Below are 19,367 nucleotides of genomic sequence, written 5' to 3'. Positions count from 1 at the left end.
GTTAAAAGAGAGATCAAGAGCAGACCAAGTTAAAGGTGGCTCCGTACATGTGTGTGTGTGTGTGTGTGTGTGTGTGTGTGTGTGTTTGTGTGTGTGTGTGTGTCTGTGTGTGTGTGTGTGTGTGTGTGTGTGTGTGTGTGTGTGTGTATTTGCATGCATGAGGGAGACAGAAAGTGGGTGTCTCCACATCTTAGTCATTGCTAGGAAATGAGCCTGTGAGAAGAAGCATTTCCTCTGGCCAAACAAGCAGACTCAGCCTTTAACATTTACATGTAACAATTTTAAATGGCTGAGAGGTCAAAGGTCCCAAAGCAAGGAAACAAGTGAGAACTACCGAAAATGTTGATGTGTCTGTGTGTACGTGTGTGGGTTCCTTCCTTGAACGTATACACAGAGAGAAGTGTCACCTTATGTGAGTTGTATTAAATCTTTTGGGTTCAGGTCAAGTCAGAAGTCTCCTATGTAAACTGCAAGTCAAGATAAAGTCTGTGAGGTGTCTGATTGATTTCGGTGTTTCCCCTCAAAACTGGTGTAATAGTGTTTTACTCAGCTGAGTCCAAAGGCTTTCATTGCATTTTATTTATGAAAAAATCAATAGCACAGACTAACATGTGAAAAGCAGATATTGCTTAATGGTACTCAGTTCTAGGACTAAATGAATGTTTGTTTGTTTTTTTTACATTAACCTGTAACATATATTTCCACAGTGACTGCATTACCATTACAGCTGCAACCATTTATGGGCACCTATTCAGATTTTCGTTTTAATCATTTTAACCACAAATATCAAATACTTGCTGTGTCTTACTTCTCAAATGTGAGGATTGATGTTTGTCATCATCACACATGAGAGTAAACTGAATATTTTGGATTTTGGACGGTTGATCAGTCAGAATTAGACATTTGAAGACACCACCGGGGCCTATGGGAAGTCATAACAGCCATTTTTCACTATTTTCTGGCATTTTGTAGAAATAAAGATGAATCAAGCAATCCAAAAAGTAACTGGCAGATAAATCATTGATTGCACTCTAATTAACATTACATTTAAGTCACACAGATAAGTTTTTAACATTAATTACCTGTTGATCTTTGAAAAGCCAAACAGGGTTCACATCTCTGTTGTGACGGTATTTCCATAATACTTAAAAAGAAATATTCTGTTTGCTGCACAAAAATAATAAATAAGAGGTGAAATTTTTTAACGCATTCCCTGTAATTGCTGGCTTCTAATATTTTATATTTTCATACAAAAATAAGGAGTTTTTATACTTATTGTGTTTTAGAAAAAGAGCAAGGATATATGTCATTTCCGAGTCGTAACCTGAGAAACGGGCTAAAAAACAAATTTTTCCAAACAAACAGAATTTTTTTTAATTCAGATTGTTAGAAGACTCTGTGGTATTCTTGAAATACCATCAAGACAGCAGTAAACATAGTTAAACAACAAACATTGCCAGGCGTTTATTTTTCAGAAGAATGGATGCTTGGTTCTGTGAGTTGAGAGAGTAACGGTAACACATGAGATTCCCAAACTGATGTTACGTTGTGTTACATAAGCTACGCTGTTATATAATATTGTAGTCTACTTCTACTTTTACTGAATGGAGACCATGAATAAAACACTCTTTCTCATTATTCTGTGTAATATACAGACACAAAGGCACGACTTTTAATCTTCTATGTGTTTCAAGGCAAGTGTATGATTCTACTGGATGAAGCATATGAGCTACAACAGTCACACGGCTGCAGTGAGACATTGTTCAGACTGAGCTGAATAAAAAAGAAATAAAAACTGAAATGAGCCTGGTGATTTTCTCTTAATTCAGCCACACTCTGGTTTATAGCCTAATAATTAAATACACTGTGTGTGGCGTGACTGCACAAGGCCTGCCTAGAGCTTTCTTATTTATGTTTTATTGATCTGGAATTTTCCTGATGAAGCCAAGTAATTAAAACCAATTAAGTTTTTTGCTTTCAACACTAAAGTAAGTCACAGCAGATGAGTTGTTTTTTTGGCAACTTATGTCTACATGAAGTCCAGGTCTCATGTCTCAAGCCTGCACAGATATGGTTTGTGTATTTAATAGGAACACCTATCTGATGCTAATTCAGTCTAATACAACGGTCCTGCAATAAGTCCTCCTTCATGAAGGTCACAAGGTTCAGTTGTTAAAGATGTGTTGATTCAACTGTTTGATCATTTTGGAGGCTGCAGACTGTGGTGCTGTTATGTTGACAGACGATCCTGTTATTTTGTCCACCTCATTCAAATGAATGAGCTTAGTAAACAGCGCACACACCTCGCTGTGTAATGCAATACAGTTCAACAGCACCGTTGCAGGACAGTTGTGTTAGGCTGCATTAGTTTTAGATAGGTGCTCCTAATGAACTAACAAGTGAGCGTATTTAGCATGCATGTAGAATTCAGATGTGCTACCAACAGATGGATGGGTCAGCCTCAGTGTGGGACTGGAGCAATAGAGAGGAAAAGGCCACAGAGAGGGATTTGGCTCTTTTAGAAGCCCGCTGTGACTCGACTGGAGAGACTGTGGAGTAAAAGCCTGAATGGAGCTTCTGTGCAGGCTACGCCCCGGCCCCCTCTCCCTGGCTCTCACACTGGCATCCACACCACATCTCTTTTGGGAAAGACAGGACAGGGAGGAGTGAGAGCTGAGAGACGTGGACAGAAAGCACGATGAAAGAAGAGGAGAGGAGAGGAGTGGAGAGGAGCAAAGAGGAAAAGGCAGATGGGAGAATAGAGAGGAGAAGAGAAGAGTGGGAGCAGGGGAGGAGGGAGTGTGCACTGCTATCCTTGTGGGTGTAAATATTTGCTGTTCTGCTTGTCAGGGTAGCATTTACTGGGACGGGTTGACTCCTGGTCCTTTAGTAGAATACTGATGAGGCCATGGGCACAGGGGAGCAGGGAGAGATGCTGCGTGTGTGTTAATCTGTGTGTGTGTGCCCAAGTGTGTGTGCTTGCGTGTGTGTGTGTTTGTGTGTGTGTGTGCGCACCCTGGCACACGTAAAACCAGTTTAAGGAAGCAGAAGAGACAAAGGATGACAAATCTGGGCGAGAAGGAGTGTGCGGAGAGCAGCTGTGGAGTGTTCCCCAGCAGTGCCCACCCTGGCCCATTTTGTGTTTTTCCAGAAGTCACTCGGGCTGGCGGCCCCGAGGGCCGGCCCTCTGCCACGTATCAAGCGACACACAAACAAACAACAGACTAATCAGAGGGGCAAGACCTTCATTCAGCTTCAGCTGACTAGATGACCCAGTTCAACTTTGTTATGCAGACTTGTAATGTGTTTAGTTGGATCGTGTGTGTGTGTGTGTGTGTGTGTGTGTGTGTGTTGTGTGTGTGTGTGTGTGTGTGTGTGTGTGTGTGTGTGTGTGTGTGTGTGTGTGTTCAGAGCTCTGACTAATCTGAATCTGCTGCCAATACAGCCATGACTATTCTGTCATTTTCTGTAGCTCGCAGATTGCTGTGGTCTCGACTGTCACGTGTCTTCTTTAACTTCCACTTCAGAACCAGCACACATGTTGTAGCAACCAACACATTGTAAAGCAATAATTAGTTTGGAAGACGTTTGTTATTTACTTACTTAAGTTTTCAAAGGTAGTTGCGCTTTAATGAAGTGTGATGAATGAATGAAGTTACTTATCTTCAATCTACTGTAATAGTCATGCAAAAGCATAAAAAAACAACCACCACTTAATGGGAATCATCAGCATGGTAAACACATGTCTTTGATCAATTGGTTCTCTGTTAAAGGTCATTGAATTACTGTTTAGCTTGTCACACACTCACAGAGCACATTGACTCCCCACTAACCTTCACTGCGAGCATAAATTAGCATCCAGTCACATTAGCATGTCCAAGGCCGATCCCCTCCAATCAGTATCCAGATGAGTCGAGATTTTCTTCTCCTCTTACACCGTTGGCCCTGAAAAGCAGCACAGCAGGTCGGTCAGCAGCTTTCAGGTTTGCTAATGGATTCCCGCTCTCTTGATGCTCTGCCAGGTACTTCCCCATGGGCCACCCTGTGTCAGTGCATCTCTACTTCCAGTCAGACCAGTTCCAGGGATATCTGGTCAAGCACCATGCCACCAATCTGGCCACCAGCAAGCTGGAGACCATGGAGACCTGGGTTGCACCCAAGAAGAACTTCAAGCTAACCACCCCTCCCAGCAGCACATTCAGCAGGTTGCAGTTCGCAGAGGTGAGTCAGCATATTGGCTTGTGTGGTGTAGCATTTATTTTTAATTTACATCTAAGTCACTTGTTTGGCTTGAGTCACAAATCAGTCAGTGGTTGCCAGTGTCAGGAAATGAGTTCCATTAAAACCCTAAGCACCACACTGGAAAAACACAGCTATTCAGTATATAATTAGAGGTGAGATATACAGCTCATTGCCATGGTGACCTTATATTCATTGCTATGGCGACCTTGCCAAGACTCATAGCACCGCATCGCCACACATTTTGGTGCCTGTAATGGCCTTGTAAAATGTAAATTGATTGAATTAATCTAAGTTTATAGGGATGAGCGCTTCGTGTGCTGCTTATTTGTTGTTTCCTAATAGAACGTCTTCTCACCTTCACACTGGAATGCTTCCCTTGATTGTCTTGTTATGTTAATCTGTGTTTCTGTTTACCACAATGCCTGTTTAGGACACAGCCGCTCGGCTGTGATGTGACAGCCACAGAGTGTCTTTTTAAAAAGGACAAAATTAACTGAGTGAATGTAAATTGACCTTTTTCTCCAGTTTATCATGCACAGCTTTGCAGGAGGCAGAAATGTCAACAAATTTGTGAATATGTTTGTTTGCTTTTCTTGTGCCTGTGGACCACAGTCACACACCTTAAACCTGCTTGACCTTTTCCAGCAGTCTCAGAGTGAAGTCAAAGCCATGCAGACGCCCAGCCGCCATGCAGCTCCCTCTTGCTAAGCCCTGTTTGTGTGTCTAGCCTATGAAACTGTGAGTGACAGAGAAGTGATGTGAGCTGTGGCTTTTATCTGGATGCTCAGCCCGAGAAAGCATTCACTGTCTGGCACTGTGCAGTGGCTGTCAGTCAGTCAGTCTGTCCATCTGTCATTCAAAACGAGAGCAGAAAGAGCTTAAATAAGACGGCACGGCGTAGCCGCAGTAGCTTTGTGCTTTTTGTCAACTTAGCAGATATGACCCATTATACTAAAGCTATATGCTGGAGTTTGCTAGATAAACCATATGGTTGGCTTAACAATGTGTTCCCTGTCCTCCTTTAGATATAAAGGAAGACCGATATGTCTTTCTTTTCACTCTTCTACTGCTGCCTCCCAGCTGGCTTTATAGGCCTTTTTACAGCATGATTTAGTGTAGGACCACTTACAGCCTGCACAGTTAAAATTAGTATTTCACCTCAAGTCAGATTTGACATTGAGAGGTATATTACGGTGCGTTGGATAAATCTTATACAGTAGAAGAGACTGACTTTGACTGATGGTTTAGTCCTCGCTCTTCCACGATGTGTAGTATACACACAAGCATATTGTGGCAGAGGATATACAGGGGGCGACAACAACAGCAACACATGACGATATAATCTAATCCAAAAACCAAAACCTCAAAAATGAGAATCAACATTTGTCTGACGTAGTCTGAAAAAAGTTGAATCATAATCTTCAGAAAGCTGTTGCAGCACTAGCAGTGTTGTATTCGATACTATAAGTTTTAGTTAAGTGTTAATTGTATTTATACACTGAAATGTGCACAAGAAGTAAAATGCCTTTATATTATCTCAGGGTCCAGATCTGACCTGTGGGACTATTTCATAAGGCTCCCACATGTTTAGAATTTACTGTCATTGTATTTTTACACAATTATGATCTCCCCCAGCCTTTTATTTATGAGTAATCGATTCATTTCTTAACAAATCTTCAAAATCGAAGCCTAAAAAGTGGATTTTTATGACCTAAAATATTGAGCTGAGCCTCAGTGGACAATTTTATTAGGATACTTTAAACATGAAACCTGACGCCCACATGTCCTCTTATAAACCTAAAAAAAGGAGATGACCCTAGAGCAAAGATAGTTTCAGGAGAGCTGGACAATTGGTCATTTTTTCTTGAATGTGGAGTTTAATGTGACCGTTTCCTGCCTCATCAGAAAGTTGCTGCTTGGAATACAATTTCAAAGCAAGGAACTTCTTTTGTGGTGTTCCCCATCAGAGAAAACTACCTGCCCAGAGTTGCCTCCAAATATACCTCTTTATATCCTGCATGGTTAGTCACATTAAGTACATGGTAGACTACTGACAGATATGCTAACCAGTTATCTTATTTGTATTTGTGTACTTTGACATTTTTGTGAAATACAGTTATTTTCTTTTTTGTCAAGAGTTAGATTGAAAGGATAAATACCACTCATGAGTCTGTAGATATGAAGGTACCGCTAACAGCCAGTTAGCTTAGCTTAGAACAAAAACCCAGAAATGGTTGGAAAACTGGTGTTTCCAGTCTTAAGCTAAGCTAACAGGGTGCTGGTGCTAGCCTCATGTTTATCGTACAGATATGAAAGTGGTATTAACCTCCTCATCAAATTCTTGACAAGAAACGAAATAAATGTATTTCCCAAACTTAATGCTGCATCTCTCAGGCTATTTAAGTCTGTTTTGATGCATCACACATCTCTCACCTTTTACCACATGGTTTTCTTAAAAATCTTTTTAGCACAAAATGTTCTTGAACTCTCTCCACCCTCCCTTCCTTCTTCCACCGCTCCACTGTGTATCTTTATTAGCAAGCATCCATCCATCTTACCCATAGTCCCTTAGTAGTGTAACCGTTGCCCCGGGGGAGTCCTCTGATGATGGTGATGAACACCTGTGTTTGATTACCCCTCACAAAAAGTGCCACTATAATAAGCCTCTGAACAGAGCTTCGAGGAGCATTCGTGCCCTGTGGTTTTAAGCAGGGCCAGATGCAGACTGAGACTGTCCACGCCACTGCCTGATGAAATTGACCTGTCTTATTTAATGGAGGTGTCAGACGCGGCGCCAGCCAGCCGGTGACGTAGAGACAAGTTTTGTAGGGTCGCAGGGTCAGAAAGAAGAAATGGAATAGAGGTGGATTATGAGATTGGAGCATTTTATGTTCACTATTAAAACTGAGAAGTGGATGAAACAAGTGATATGGGTAAAAGACATGATTGATGAGGCGCATGTGAAGAAAAGTAAAGTGTGAAATGATGTACGAGTTTCTTCTCGTGTTTGCCAGGTCAACAGCAAAGTATAAGTGAGGGTTAAATTTGCTGAATTTTAACGATGGTTGTTTGTAGTTGGTTGAGATGAACGGAAAATCTGATTAAGTAGTTCAAGTGAGTGGAAAGTGTGAGTAAACGGTGTGAGTGTCAGGAAAATACAGAAAAGAGGTGTCATTGAAAAAAAAAAGGGGAGGGGGGTCATGAGACGAGAGAGTCCCGGTCACCATTAGTTCCACAAACGCGTGTTCTTCTAAGTATAGCTATAAGCAAAAGACGGCCATAAGCCTCCGACTCGGAGAGCGGTCATAAGGCTTGATTGGGTGTAGGTCTTAAGCCAAAGCTTATTGGGTAGAAGCACCGAGGGACAGGTTAAGTGTGGAGGTCATCGTAAGCTATAGGCTGATGCTGAAATGGGCCAGAAGTTAATCCCTGTTTGACCCACTTTCATAGTGGAAGAAAGAGTTTCTTGCCACTCTTGGCTTCCTTTGTTTGCCAACAGATATACCTTGAATATTACCACCAAGAGGGTGAAACCTATTCTTGCTCTTATTTCTAGCAGACTTCAACACTGTATCACCTTGTTCTCAGGCCTTCCAAAGAAAACAACAAACTTCAGATAATCCAAAATACAGCCGCACGTCTTCTAAACCAAAACTAGAGATTGAGAATGCAGTCGGCTCTTCGTTGCCTATAAAACTGTTAATGGAATAGCTCCTGAATATTTATCTGATATGGTGGAGAGGTACGCCCCCTTCAGAAGATGCTAACTCTGGTCTGTTAAATATTTCCCAGAGAAGCACTAAGCCATGATGCTGCATTTATGTCGTCGCCTCTCACCTAGCTTTTATGTTGTTATGCAATTTACTGGTATCACAACTATTCATTATTTCAGATATGGGCTTTTGTATCGTATTTCATTGTATTGTCTCTCATCTGATCGTTGTATTTTTATAACTTTTATTGATGTTGTATGAACTCTGCTCTACAAATAAAATTATTATTATTATTATTATTATTATTATTATTATTATGAGGCAGACAGCCAGTCAACAAGTAGCATGTTCACCTTATTAACTTATTAATGTGTGTGCTGGTGCAGAGAGAGGCGAGCCTGTGGAAGCTGCCGACTCATCTGGCCTGAAACTGCGGAACTGGACTGCTGCGCCATTGCATAATTTATTTTGCACTTAGTTGGTGCATGTTGCCGAATAAACTACTGGCAAGAACCAGAAGCAAGTCTTGGGGGAGGGGTCCCCTCCTACTCGCAGCATGTGAACATTGTCAGAATCTCCCTCTCACAACTCTCTAACTTTAGTCTGCAGGCTCTCTCCCAGTGGATTACAGTGAGATTCCTCCGTCAATACTCCCTTCATTTCTTTCTGGGGCTTAGAACGAGCGTGCTGCCAATCAATCGGGATGTAATGTGTTCCAGAGAGTTAGCCTTGAATAAAGTAATGAGCTACTGAGGTGCCAGACAAGAGAGTTGATTAGTAATTTAAAGAGAAAAGAACCAAGGTCCAAGGGGCGGAAATGGCAGAGGTCATTCCAATAATTGAGATGAAAGGGAGGTGTCTTTTACGGATGGCCGAGACACTCGCGCTCTTTCTCTGAGTGTCTCATTTATGCAAGTTGTGTCTATTTATACTGTTCATCGCAATCTCAATTCTCAAAGGATGTAATACAGAGTCAGTTCCAGGCAGCCATTGATCGTCCAGCAGGGTGAGGCTGTGTTAATCAGCTACCATTGTAAGGATGAGCGCTTCCTAAAGCCACCGTCCCTCTCACATTTCTCTCACCCAGGCATCTTTCACTGTCAGTGCGTGTGTGTGTGTGTGTGTGTGTGTGTGTGTGTGTGTGTGTGTGTGTGTGTGTGTGTGTGTGTGTTGCCTCCCTCTCTATCACCTTCTCTCTGCCATCAATCTTGATCGCTCCATGTCTCTTATTTTGCATCCCGTACAGTTTTGCAGTCTCTGCAATCCAACACACACACACACACACACACACAGAGATCACACCTCTTCAGTTACAGTCTTGACCACAGTGATGACATTAAGAGTAATTGAACTCATGTACCTTTTCCTGATTTGGTCATTTATTCTCTCTCACTGCTACTTTCTGTTTTTTTCTTTTTCTTCCAATTGACAAATCTTGGTAGAGTGAAAGAATCAGTTTTCTATTGCCAGATCACAAGTTGAGAAACATAACCTGTAGTTCTCGGTTCAGTCAAACAAACACACTTATGGACACTAAATGTTTTTATTTCGTAAGCTTACAAGATGTAATGATCTTAAATTGGCTCATTGTTCCACTGGCAGTCCTCCAGTGTGTTACAGGCTGGCAGCTACTTCCATGCTCTGCAGCCAGCAGCACTGTACTCATAATACACCAAAGATAGACTTCACTTTGGTATTATCTGTTACATTTTTATATTCAGTTTATTTATCTCAAAACTGTCATAGAGAATGCAGCTTTCTCTGTATTTGTGGAAATCTTGCACCTCATTTTTATGTTTTCCTACCTTTTTTTTCTGATAAAAGGCTGGTCGGACATAATCACCATCTTCCTCTGATTGGGTTTTTTTTTCACTGATGTCAGGTTGTAATCTTCCCCACTCTAGTTTCTGTTTGGGACAAATTTTGTTCACACTGCATGCCCGTGTTCACTGGCTTCCACCTCTCTTTCTATCGCTCTCTGAAATGTGTCCAGAGGGCAAACAGAGATGCATTTGATCTTCACCCCACTGGGACATGGGTGGGTTTTTAGTCATACAGCTTCCTAAGCCTGCTTCTCATTATCCTTGTTAAAGATATACCAGTAGCTGGACGAATTGACTCAAAGGTGCAGGACGAAACAATCAGGCCTCTGCATATTATAACGTTATATAACGGTGGTGTGGAGCGCTGGGCTGGAGTGTGGTGCTGTTTGATGAAAAATGCAAGCTGAAGATGATTTCCCATGATAATTCTCTGTAGATATTGGTTATCTTAATAGTATGGTCAAGTGGCAGTGCATGAACACAGTGTGTTACTTATTTATGATCACTGCGCACTACATGCAGCAGCAGGAGTGGATTCATATACCCTCATCTCTTGCACTTTTTGTTGTTGCTTGTCTCTGCTCTTACCCCATTCTGTCACTCACTCTCTTCGTCCCTATTCTTCCTCTCCGCTGTCAGATCGGCACAGAGTGGGACGCCAAAGAACGTATGTTCAGAAACTTCGGCGGCTTGATGGGGCCCATGGACGAGACGGTGGGCATGCAGAAGTGGAGTAAGGGGCCTAACATCACCGTCACAGTCGTGTGGATCGACCCCACCAACGTCATCGCAGCCACCTATGATATTCTGATCGACGCCAGCGCCGAGTTCACCCACTACCGCCCGCCGCTGAACCAGCCTCTGCGACCTGGAGTGTGGAGCGTGCGCATCCTGCACCACTGGAGCCCTGTGGCCGAGATGAACTTCCTCATCGCCCCGCTGTCCCATAACAAACACCAGCCCATACGACAAGGTGAGGAAGAGATTTAAATGGCTCCTGTGGTTGTCATGACAAGAACTTGCCCTTTGTTTCATTTTAAGCATAACACAAAATGACTATTGATTGTGTTCCTGTGTTTGTGAAGTTTATAACATTGACTCTTTGTTGACTCTGTGTCAAAGAGGAGTTGGCTGCTCTTTTCTGAGGCTGGATTTTGTGCTTGTTGTAGTGTAGCAATGCAAGTTCATTTACTCCAGCGCTGTATTTAAGTGCAGTTTTGAGGTACTTGTTGACTATTACTCAATTACATTTAACTGACACTTCATACAATTCACAAAAACATCCATTCTACCAAGTAAACAAAATCTATAATATTTTCTTTGAACAAGTGAAAAAATCAGCCACTGTGGTGGAATAATTTGTCTGTCTTCATAGACATCAACTGATTTCTTGTATTTTATAACAAGTTCATTATTTCTTGATTTAAGAGCAGTGGTGTCCTGTATTCTGTCTTCTTTTCAAAAGAAAAGATTTATTTCTAGAAAGCGTATGAGACAAGTTGACTTGTACAGGAGGCAAGCTGCAAGTTGGCAAAATAATCTGACGAGACTAACAGATCCTTTTCACACATTATTTTAAGAAGAAAAGGGACTCAAAAAATATTTTATAAATAGTTAATAAGATGGGGGATTTTTCGCAGCGTAAAACATAATATGATGCACAGAACAAAGCGAGACTTCAATCCACGCCTGTCTGACACAATGAACATTTTAAGCTTTAAAAGGATGGTATTTGTTGTACATTACTGCAGAGTGGAAGCCACTACATGGCCACTAGTACTTGTAATAAATTCATGATGGACAGGCTCATTTTAGTTTTGAATCACACCAACTGTCTCCTGTTATCTGTCACAGATCAGTAGTTGATATACAGGATGTTGGAAATGAAAATGCAGAGCTTGAGTACACACAGTGGTTGTGTTTGACAGACTGAGAGAAAGTCTATATTCAGTTTACATTCTCTGTGTTTTCTGTTTGACACCAACATTGCGCTATTGAGCAGCCAGAGAAACACTGCATTCACTGTGAAGTAACAATTGCCAGTTTAGGTGTTCCAAAATGTCTGTGCATGCAAGCAGACACGCGCACGCACGCACACACACACACACACACACACACACACACACACACACACCCTTGTATTTGCAGTGATGCCCTTTCTAATCAAGCCTCTGGGCCTCTGCAGACCCTGGTTGTTTGTCATCAAGTCACCCCTAATAACCCAGTGAGCTGTTCATACATACTAAACAGAGTGTTAAACAACAGCGCACTTAGCCCTCCAAAAACAATGACACAATTAAATCAATCAGCCAGCATGGATAAGGGGCAGGACTGCATTGTTCTAGTCCATAAGCAGCCAGTTTGCTCTGAAAGTCGCATGAGAGTTGAGACGCTAGCTTCAGCATAATCACGTCTTTCTCTGTTTAATAATCTCCCTGAGCCGTTTTAATGATGAGGAGAAACAACAAATAAAGTTACAGCTTTTGTCTTTAACCTGAGTCTCAGAGGGCTGTGGGGGGGTGGGGGGGGGAACAGTGTGAATTAAATATTAATCACTAGTTTATGGCTGTTGAGGTTTGTTTGCATTACGTAATTATGTTTTTGCCTCTTATAAAAGTATGGTTGGGGAAACTTGTCTGGTACTTATTTAACTGTGTGTCACCCCGACACATTTTTCCTGTACTCAGCCGTCTTCCCTGCAGTGTTGCAGCTCAGGTATACGATTAGCAGTGTCAGATACACTCACTTGCCTGTTTAATAGGTGCACCTATCTAAACCAAATGCAGCAGCTCAGCTCAAATCCTACCTTCATGAAGGTCATAATGTTTTTTATGAAACTGTTAAAGTTTAACTGTTTCATTGGTGATTCATTGAACATTATCAAACTCAAACCTGGCCATTGTAATTTTTTTTATTGCTGGTAGAAGTGAAGACGCACTCAGCTCTTTTACGTGAGTAAAAGTAGAAATACCTCAGACTATGATTAATATTTTGTTTAATATGGTTTTCCCGCATAAAAAAAAAGTGAGAAAAAAATGGAAAATTGGGTCTGGAAGCTTCTTCATTGAGAAATTCTGGATCAGGCCTTGTGCGGCTGCGTGCGCTAGGTTGACAGGTGAAAGAGCAGTGCGTATCAAGATGGTTAGTGTTAGAGGAAACATCAGAGAGACTCAGACTCAGATGAGGAGACTGTTGTGACCAAAAACAGCAACTCGCATACATATCAGAGACGTTAGTGTAGTTAGCATCTTTTATTTGTTTATGTTGTTTGTTAGCTTGTAACTGGCAGTGGCTGTCACAGTGTTAGTGGTTGTGCTAACCAAGTGTTTGGGTTTATTTTGCCTGCAGGTTGACAGGTTGACCTTAGGTTATATGACATATGAATCCCTGGCTGTCTGAATCTGTTTTTATGAGACTGTCATTGGTTCACTGCAGTTCCAAAGTGGAAATACACAGTCATGGTGTTGACTGATTATTTCACTCATGTTATGTCTTGTATTATATTAAAAGAACATCATATGGACGTGTAAACTTGATCAGAGGTGAAGTATTATCAGCTCAATTTAGTTATTATGAAAATGTAGATATAGATATTATTGTGACTCACATCACAGAGTCAGCTCACTGACTTAAGGAATGGCTACAATAACACTACTTTTTAGCATGTCACAGATAAACAATTCAGTTGTTTTATAACAAAGGTAATACATAGCATACCTCAGCAGAAAATCTGGAAACTTGTGGCCAAAGTTACATAGTCTCACTTTATGTGCATCAGAATTGTTAGATTATTAGATTTAGGTTGTTTCTTTGGCTTCTGGGGCGACCCATTGTTTTTCAAGTAGATCAGGGATTGTGCCTTTAATTCACACATCATAAGAAATGGCTGACATGAAGTAAAGTTAAAATCCATTAAAATCCACACATTTAGCATATTTTACAATGTAAGGCCCCATAATTATTTGTAAATAACATTATCAACCTATTTGTCTTTAAGTGGATATAAGAGTCATATAATAATCTTGTGTGTGCTTGGCTTACTGCGTGTGTATGTGTGTGTATGTGTGTCTGTCAATGTGTGTGTGTGTATGTGTGCGTGTTGTAATGTGTGCTTTCATCGTTGCTGTTCCAGCAACCCGCCTATAATTTACTGGCATGTCTGGCACCAGGTTTCCCTCCTATATGCATTGCCAGTAAAACTTAATGGTGTGGCCTTCCACGAGCACTGGCAGCAGCAGACACGTGCATACACAAACACATGCACAACTATGTTGCATGGTTTCATAACGCACACTGCAAAGCTAGCTGGCGTGAGTTGAACATGGCCTTGCCTGTTGGAGCACCTCATGTCTGACTGCATCTTTCTGTCACCAGCGCATGAAAAGCGCTGATGTCTGAAAACATCTGGGTGTGAGGGAGTTAGTGTTCCACAGCCACGCTTAGAAGGGATGGCTCGCGCCCCAGTTAGAGGAGCTGTGAGGAATTTACAGCTTCACTGGGGCTCAGGGTGGAGAAGGTGTTTTAAGGAGAAGTTGTGTCTATATTTTCTGTCGTCCTGCGGAGCTTGACCGTCCTAGGAAGAAAGAATGAGGGCGCGTCTGAGTATTTCTGACTGTTTCCAAAAAGTCAGCATTGCAGTGACTTGACATACCACATCAAAGACAGGGATTTAGGGCGTCCAGTGAAAAAAAAAAAAATCAATCCAGGCAAATTAGCAAGCAGTTTAAGCTTTTCAGATAATAATCAAGCAAACCACGTTCCCCGCTTTGATATTTTTCCATTCATGTCTCCTTTTTTCCCTTTTCTCCCTTTCCCTTCAACTCTTTTTATCCCCCCCCCCATCCCCTCTCTCTGTCTGACCACTGGTTATCAACTCCTCACATATCATCTGTCTCTTCCTCTGCTTTGTCTTTCTTCCTTCCCAAATTTCTCCAGAGGATGCTCTGAAGCTGCACAACGGGCCAGCGAAGAACAGCTACATGGAGCAGAGTTTCCACGGCCTCAACCCGGTGCTCAACATCCCTGTCAGCCTGGGCTACGTGGAGCAGGCCAAGAGGAACGCGGCACTGACCGGCCTGGAGCTCGAGCATTGGTTAGACAGCCTGGTGGGTGAGCTGTGGGAGGCGGCCGACGTCTGCGCCGTGGGCCCTACTGCCTGTCCTGTCATGCAGGCCTGCTCCAAGAACCCTTGGAGCTCCCTGAGTCCGGATCCCAAATCCCAGCTGGGCAAACCGCGCGCAGACGGCCGCATCAGGTAGCAGCGAAGCCTCCAGCTGGACGGGAGGCCATGGCACAGGAGATTCACTGTTGATTTGTATTTATTTAAGGGGTTTGTTGCAGACGGGGGAAAGGAAAATGTTCTTCCTCTGTCTCGTGAGAAGAAGAAAAGAAAAGAAGAAGTGAATTTTTTTTGGGGAGGTTGGTGAGGGTGTGTGGACAGAAAGCACAGAGAATGATTTTCAGATCCTCCCACGGGGTTCTTCCTTGTTGGGGATTATGCTGGCTTTGCTATTTCAGTTTCACAGTGTATTTATTTTTCTTCTCATGGCTGAGTTTTACTGTGATCAAAACGTTGCAATTTTCGAGCATCTATTTTGCTGCTGAATGAGTTATGAAGTCAGCTTTTAAAGCCCTGCACGGGGCACAGAGGTCATGGGAGTGGATTGTCGACACTGGTAGCAGACTAAGATCTGCTGCAATAAGGCCTTAGCTGTAAGACATATTTAAGGAGGTCGCCTGATACTGAGTTAAATGTGCCTCCTTTAGGTTTATGTCAGCATAAACAACATGAGATGATATCTGAACGCTCAGATAAACCCAAACAGTCGAAAAGATTATTTTGATACGACTCAAATGCAGCATCATTGAAAGTAAATTCCCCAAACTTTGAACAACAACAGATATTTTAGCATTATTAAAGCCAATTACTTCAAAGCTCTGAGTTTCTGATAGTCTGATAGTTTCTGACAGTGAGATAACTCAGTTTGTAAATCAGCAGAATAAAAAAGTAACCGCAGCACAACTTCCTTCAGTTCAGTGCCTGATCAGGATGTGGAACTGTTGTGGCTGGGCTCACCATCTGCTGCAGTCACATTTCGTAAATATGGAAAAAAGAGAAATGCAAATACAGAGGCCTTCTCATCATAATTACAACTATTTGGATTATAATAGAAATTTAATGTAGACATATTAGTGTTCTAAATTCATAAATGCTTAATTTGTGGTTGTTGTACAATAGTATTTTAAGACCTAACATTGACAAAGTGTAGTTTTCTTTAATAAAACCCCAGATGTTGTGACAGGCAGAGGACAAAGAGAGAATTGTTTTGTCCATCTTGTTTTTTTTTTTTTTTACCAAACTGCCTCAAACTTGAAACACGTTTATCTCAAGCTGACCTTAAAATTCTCATCCTTGCATCCCTTGTCATTTTTTTTTTATTTACTTTTTTTCCAGTCATTTCAATGATACTTTATGTTGTACATAATTATACAAAAAGTCTCAAAAATTGTGTGAATGAGGGGGGGGGGTGAGTCCATGAGTCACTATTTATTTATAAGTTTATATTAATACTGATATTTTTAGTCAGTGACTAAATAACTGCGACGCTGCCTGGGCAGCATGATAAATATTTTTTTGTAAAGAAAGCCGCCTTTATTTACAAAGGCCAACACCCCAAACTTATACTGTACCTTTTTATGGCCCGCACCTGTGTGTTAGTTAGTGTTGTCCTGTCTGAAAAGATCTTCCTGTCTTGGTTTCTTATATGGCTGTTTGCCAAGTGCATCACAAGAGAAAGCCACCCTGACCTATGAGGTCAGAGGTCAGCTGCCTAACAACCTCACCAAACAGAGAAGGTGAACAAAAACACTCCTCACAAGCGAACACATTGGACAGCGTCTGGATCGAAGGAGAAACTGTACTTTTTTGGTGTTCTATGGTTCCTGTCAGTTTCTGAATGATAGTGAGTGGTAGTGATCTTCATGCTGTGACAATAATGTACAATTTCAAGTGAATATTATATTGTGTCTTGATTGCAAAATGCATAATTTATGAGATCGGGTCTATGGCACCTTTTCAACTCTGATCTACATTTGAAGTACCTTTCCTGCCACCAAGACAATCTCTGGACATTTGAGACAAGTTAATTCCACCGAGACTGTACCACAACACATCTTTAACAACAGGTACGGTCGCATATTTGTCTTACTTTGAAATACGTTTCATCTGAAGCCAATTAGGAGTTCAAGCTGTGATTGTCAACATTGTTTAGCCATCACACGAGCTAAGTGAGTGTTTTTGCACTGGCTAATTAAGAGACATTACTGGTCATTAATGTCAAGTTCACCTTGCCTCTCTGTCGGATGTGTCTATTATAATTGCTGTCACTCCTTCCCTCTCAAATCTACACTTTTTCTGGGGTTAGGTTGTAAAGGACAATTTGTTTTTCCAGTGGCTGGCTTCTGCTGCCATCTTTTAACTTAAAGTGCCACCGTGCTCTGAATAATTACTTCACACAATACATATTATTATGTAAGTTCAATGACAGTTTTGGAAAACGGTGAATTAAGTAAATGTAACTCAATGTGAAAGTCCTATTTTGTAACAAAATGATTAACAAATGAAGAAGATGTACATAGGTATTTTGTATTGAAATGTTGTTTAAAAGGTATCGTACATGTAAATACTGATGTGGTAAAAATGACATTGAATTATTAAGAGTTTTTAAAATGTCAATAATTGGGCACAAAGAGTGAATCGATGGTGTTTATTGATCAAAGTACATAACCTGTTTCAGTGTTTTTGGACAACAACCTTGTCCTGTTTGCCTCTCAGAGAAAATCACATGCCAGATTGTTGTTGTTCTTGCTGGAATGTATTGTTGAGCAACTGTTGCACAAATTTCTCTGACTTATGTTTCCCCTGTTATTTTTTTCCGGGGAGGCTCTGTGTGCCTTAGCTGACTTTTAGAACCTTCTCTGTCCATTAAAAGAAAGCCCTTATTTTGTTATTTCTTTTGACATTATGTGAAGAATACCATGAGTCTGTCACGTGATTCACTGGTACTGCAACACCAAAAAGATGTCTGCTGTTGTATATATCATCAGGCCTTCTGTCTTTATCAGCTTTTATGTTGTTTTTTTTTTTTCTTCCCATTGGGGGATATGTTTTGATGTACTTGACTGGCTTGTTTTACTTTTCTCTGACTGCTTTTTGGAAATAAAATTCTTTAGAAAACATCTCATGTGAACTCTCTGCTACGGCAGTAATATACTAGAGAGTGTGTTGTGGCTGATAACAAAACATTAAGCCTGCTGAAGCATCTGTCCACCGTAACTGTTGTTGCTTATTAAATACACGTAGCTTTGCAAATATAGCCCAAGTCCATTTAACTGGGTAATATGATGCTTTTAATACAGTAAATTTTTATTCATTAAACTTTAATCTTATTTTATCATTTAAATTGATATATACTGTAGTGTTACTAGTGTACAGAAATTAGGTTTTAGCGTCTTATAGATCGCAAAATACCAGTGCTTACAAACAAGACTAAAGATTAAAGCTGCACCAATCAACATTTTCATATTAACAATTAATCAAATGCCTACATTAAACATGAAGCCGGTGACTTGGAGTGATGAATCCACAGAGGATTATGGCCTAAAGCCATTCCTATTAAACTCGACACATGAGAGATGTTCCCTGAAGTCCGATCTCTATACGCCTCACAGTTGGAAATCATTTGGGGCTTTAACCATCACTTCATGCCTTAAGTATTTTCCTCAGTCGAACTGAGGCAGTCGAATCGTTAACTGTGGGTACAGCTAGTTGCTCCCATATGTTTTCCACCGAATTAGCTTCAACAATTGTCCTCACAGAGATTCTCACCCAACACCCACATCTTAACAGAGCTCTTTAATGTGCAGCTACAGGGAAAGTGAAAGCATTTCAAATGAATGATCGCTTCCTATAAACAGGACAATCCTAATCGTACTGTGCACTCATAAATACAGCTTTGAAGTGGCGTTACACTCGCTCTGCTTGTGGCATCTGATAACAAAAGCAGAGAACTGTCAATAGATAGAGTAGATGTGTGTGTGTGTGTGTGTGTGTGTGTGTGTGTGTGTGCCCCAGAGGCTCTCTCACACAAGGCAGCGCTGTGCCAACAGATCCTGTCTACTGTCCCATAGAGAGACTTAGAACATGCAGCACAATTAGTCCTGCTATACATTTATGTGTGTGTGATTCCTTAGTAAGCAAGTGCATGAGTCACTAAGTGAGAAAGCAAAAAAAAAACATAACGTGCAGGTTTTTTTCCAGCACGTGTGTCGGTTAAGGTGGATGTGAAGAGAAATGTGCGGCCTGCGATCCCCTGCAGCACGACGAGTGGTACTACGTCTACGATGAGAACAACTGTGAACCACGCAGCTGATGTTGGGAGGAAATGACTTGGATTAATGGCAGATAAACATCACACTGATGATCGTTTTCAGCTTTTTACACTAGCTCGCCGACACACATGCTGCTCTATTAATTAGCACCTCTGAAACAGAGAGAGATCGTAATAACAATGATATTAGGCCTCTCTCT

At 41.3% G+C, this 19,367-nt stretch overlaps 1 protein-coding gene across 1 annotated transcript in view; it reads left to right on the top strand.

The window, feature by feature from the left end:
• Positions 1-18,016, top strand: part of xylt1 (xylosyltransferase I) — a 78,358-nt gene extending 60,342 nt beyond the window's left edge. Inside the window, exons 9-11 of the mRNA XM_056372326.1 lie at positions 4,023-4,221; positions 10,418-10,751; positions 14,714-18,016. Of these exons, the coding sequence (XP_056228301.1) occupies positions 4,023-4,221; positions 10,418-10,751; positions 14,714-15,036 (856 nt within the window). The 3' untranslated portion in view covers positions 15,037-18,016. The remainder of the gene's footprint in view (positions 1-4,022; positions 4,222-10,417; positions 10,752-14,713) is intronic.
• Positions 18,017-19,367: the final 1,351 nt, after the last annotated feature.

This window comes from Seriola aureovittata, chromosome 3, assembly GCF_021018895.1.
Source record: "Seriola aureovittata isolate HTS-2021-v1 ecotype China chromosome 3, ASM2101889v1, whole genome shotgun sequence".
In the NCBI taxonomy this organism is placed as follows: Eukaryota; Metazoa; Chordata; class Actinopteri; order Carangiformes; family Carangidae; genus Seriola; species Seriola aureovittata.
Note: the sequence above shows the minus strand (reverse complement) of the source record. Positions and strands in the feature narration are given on the sequence as shown.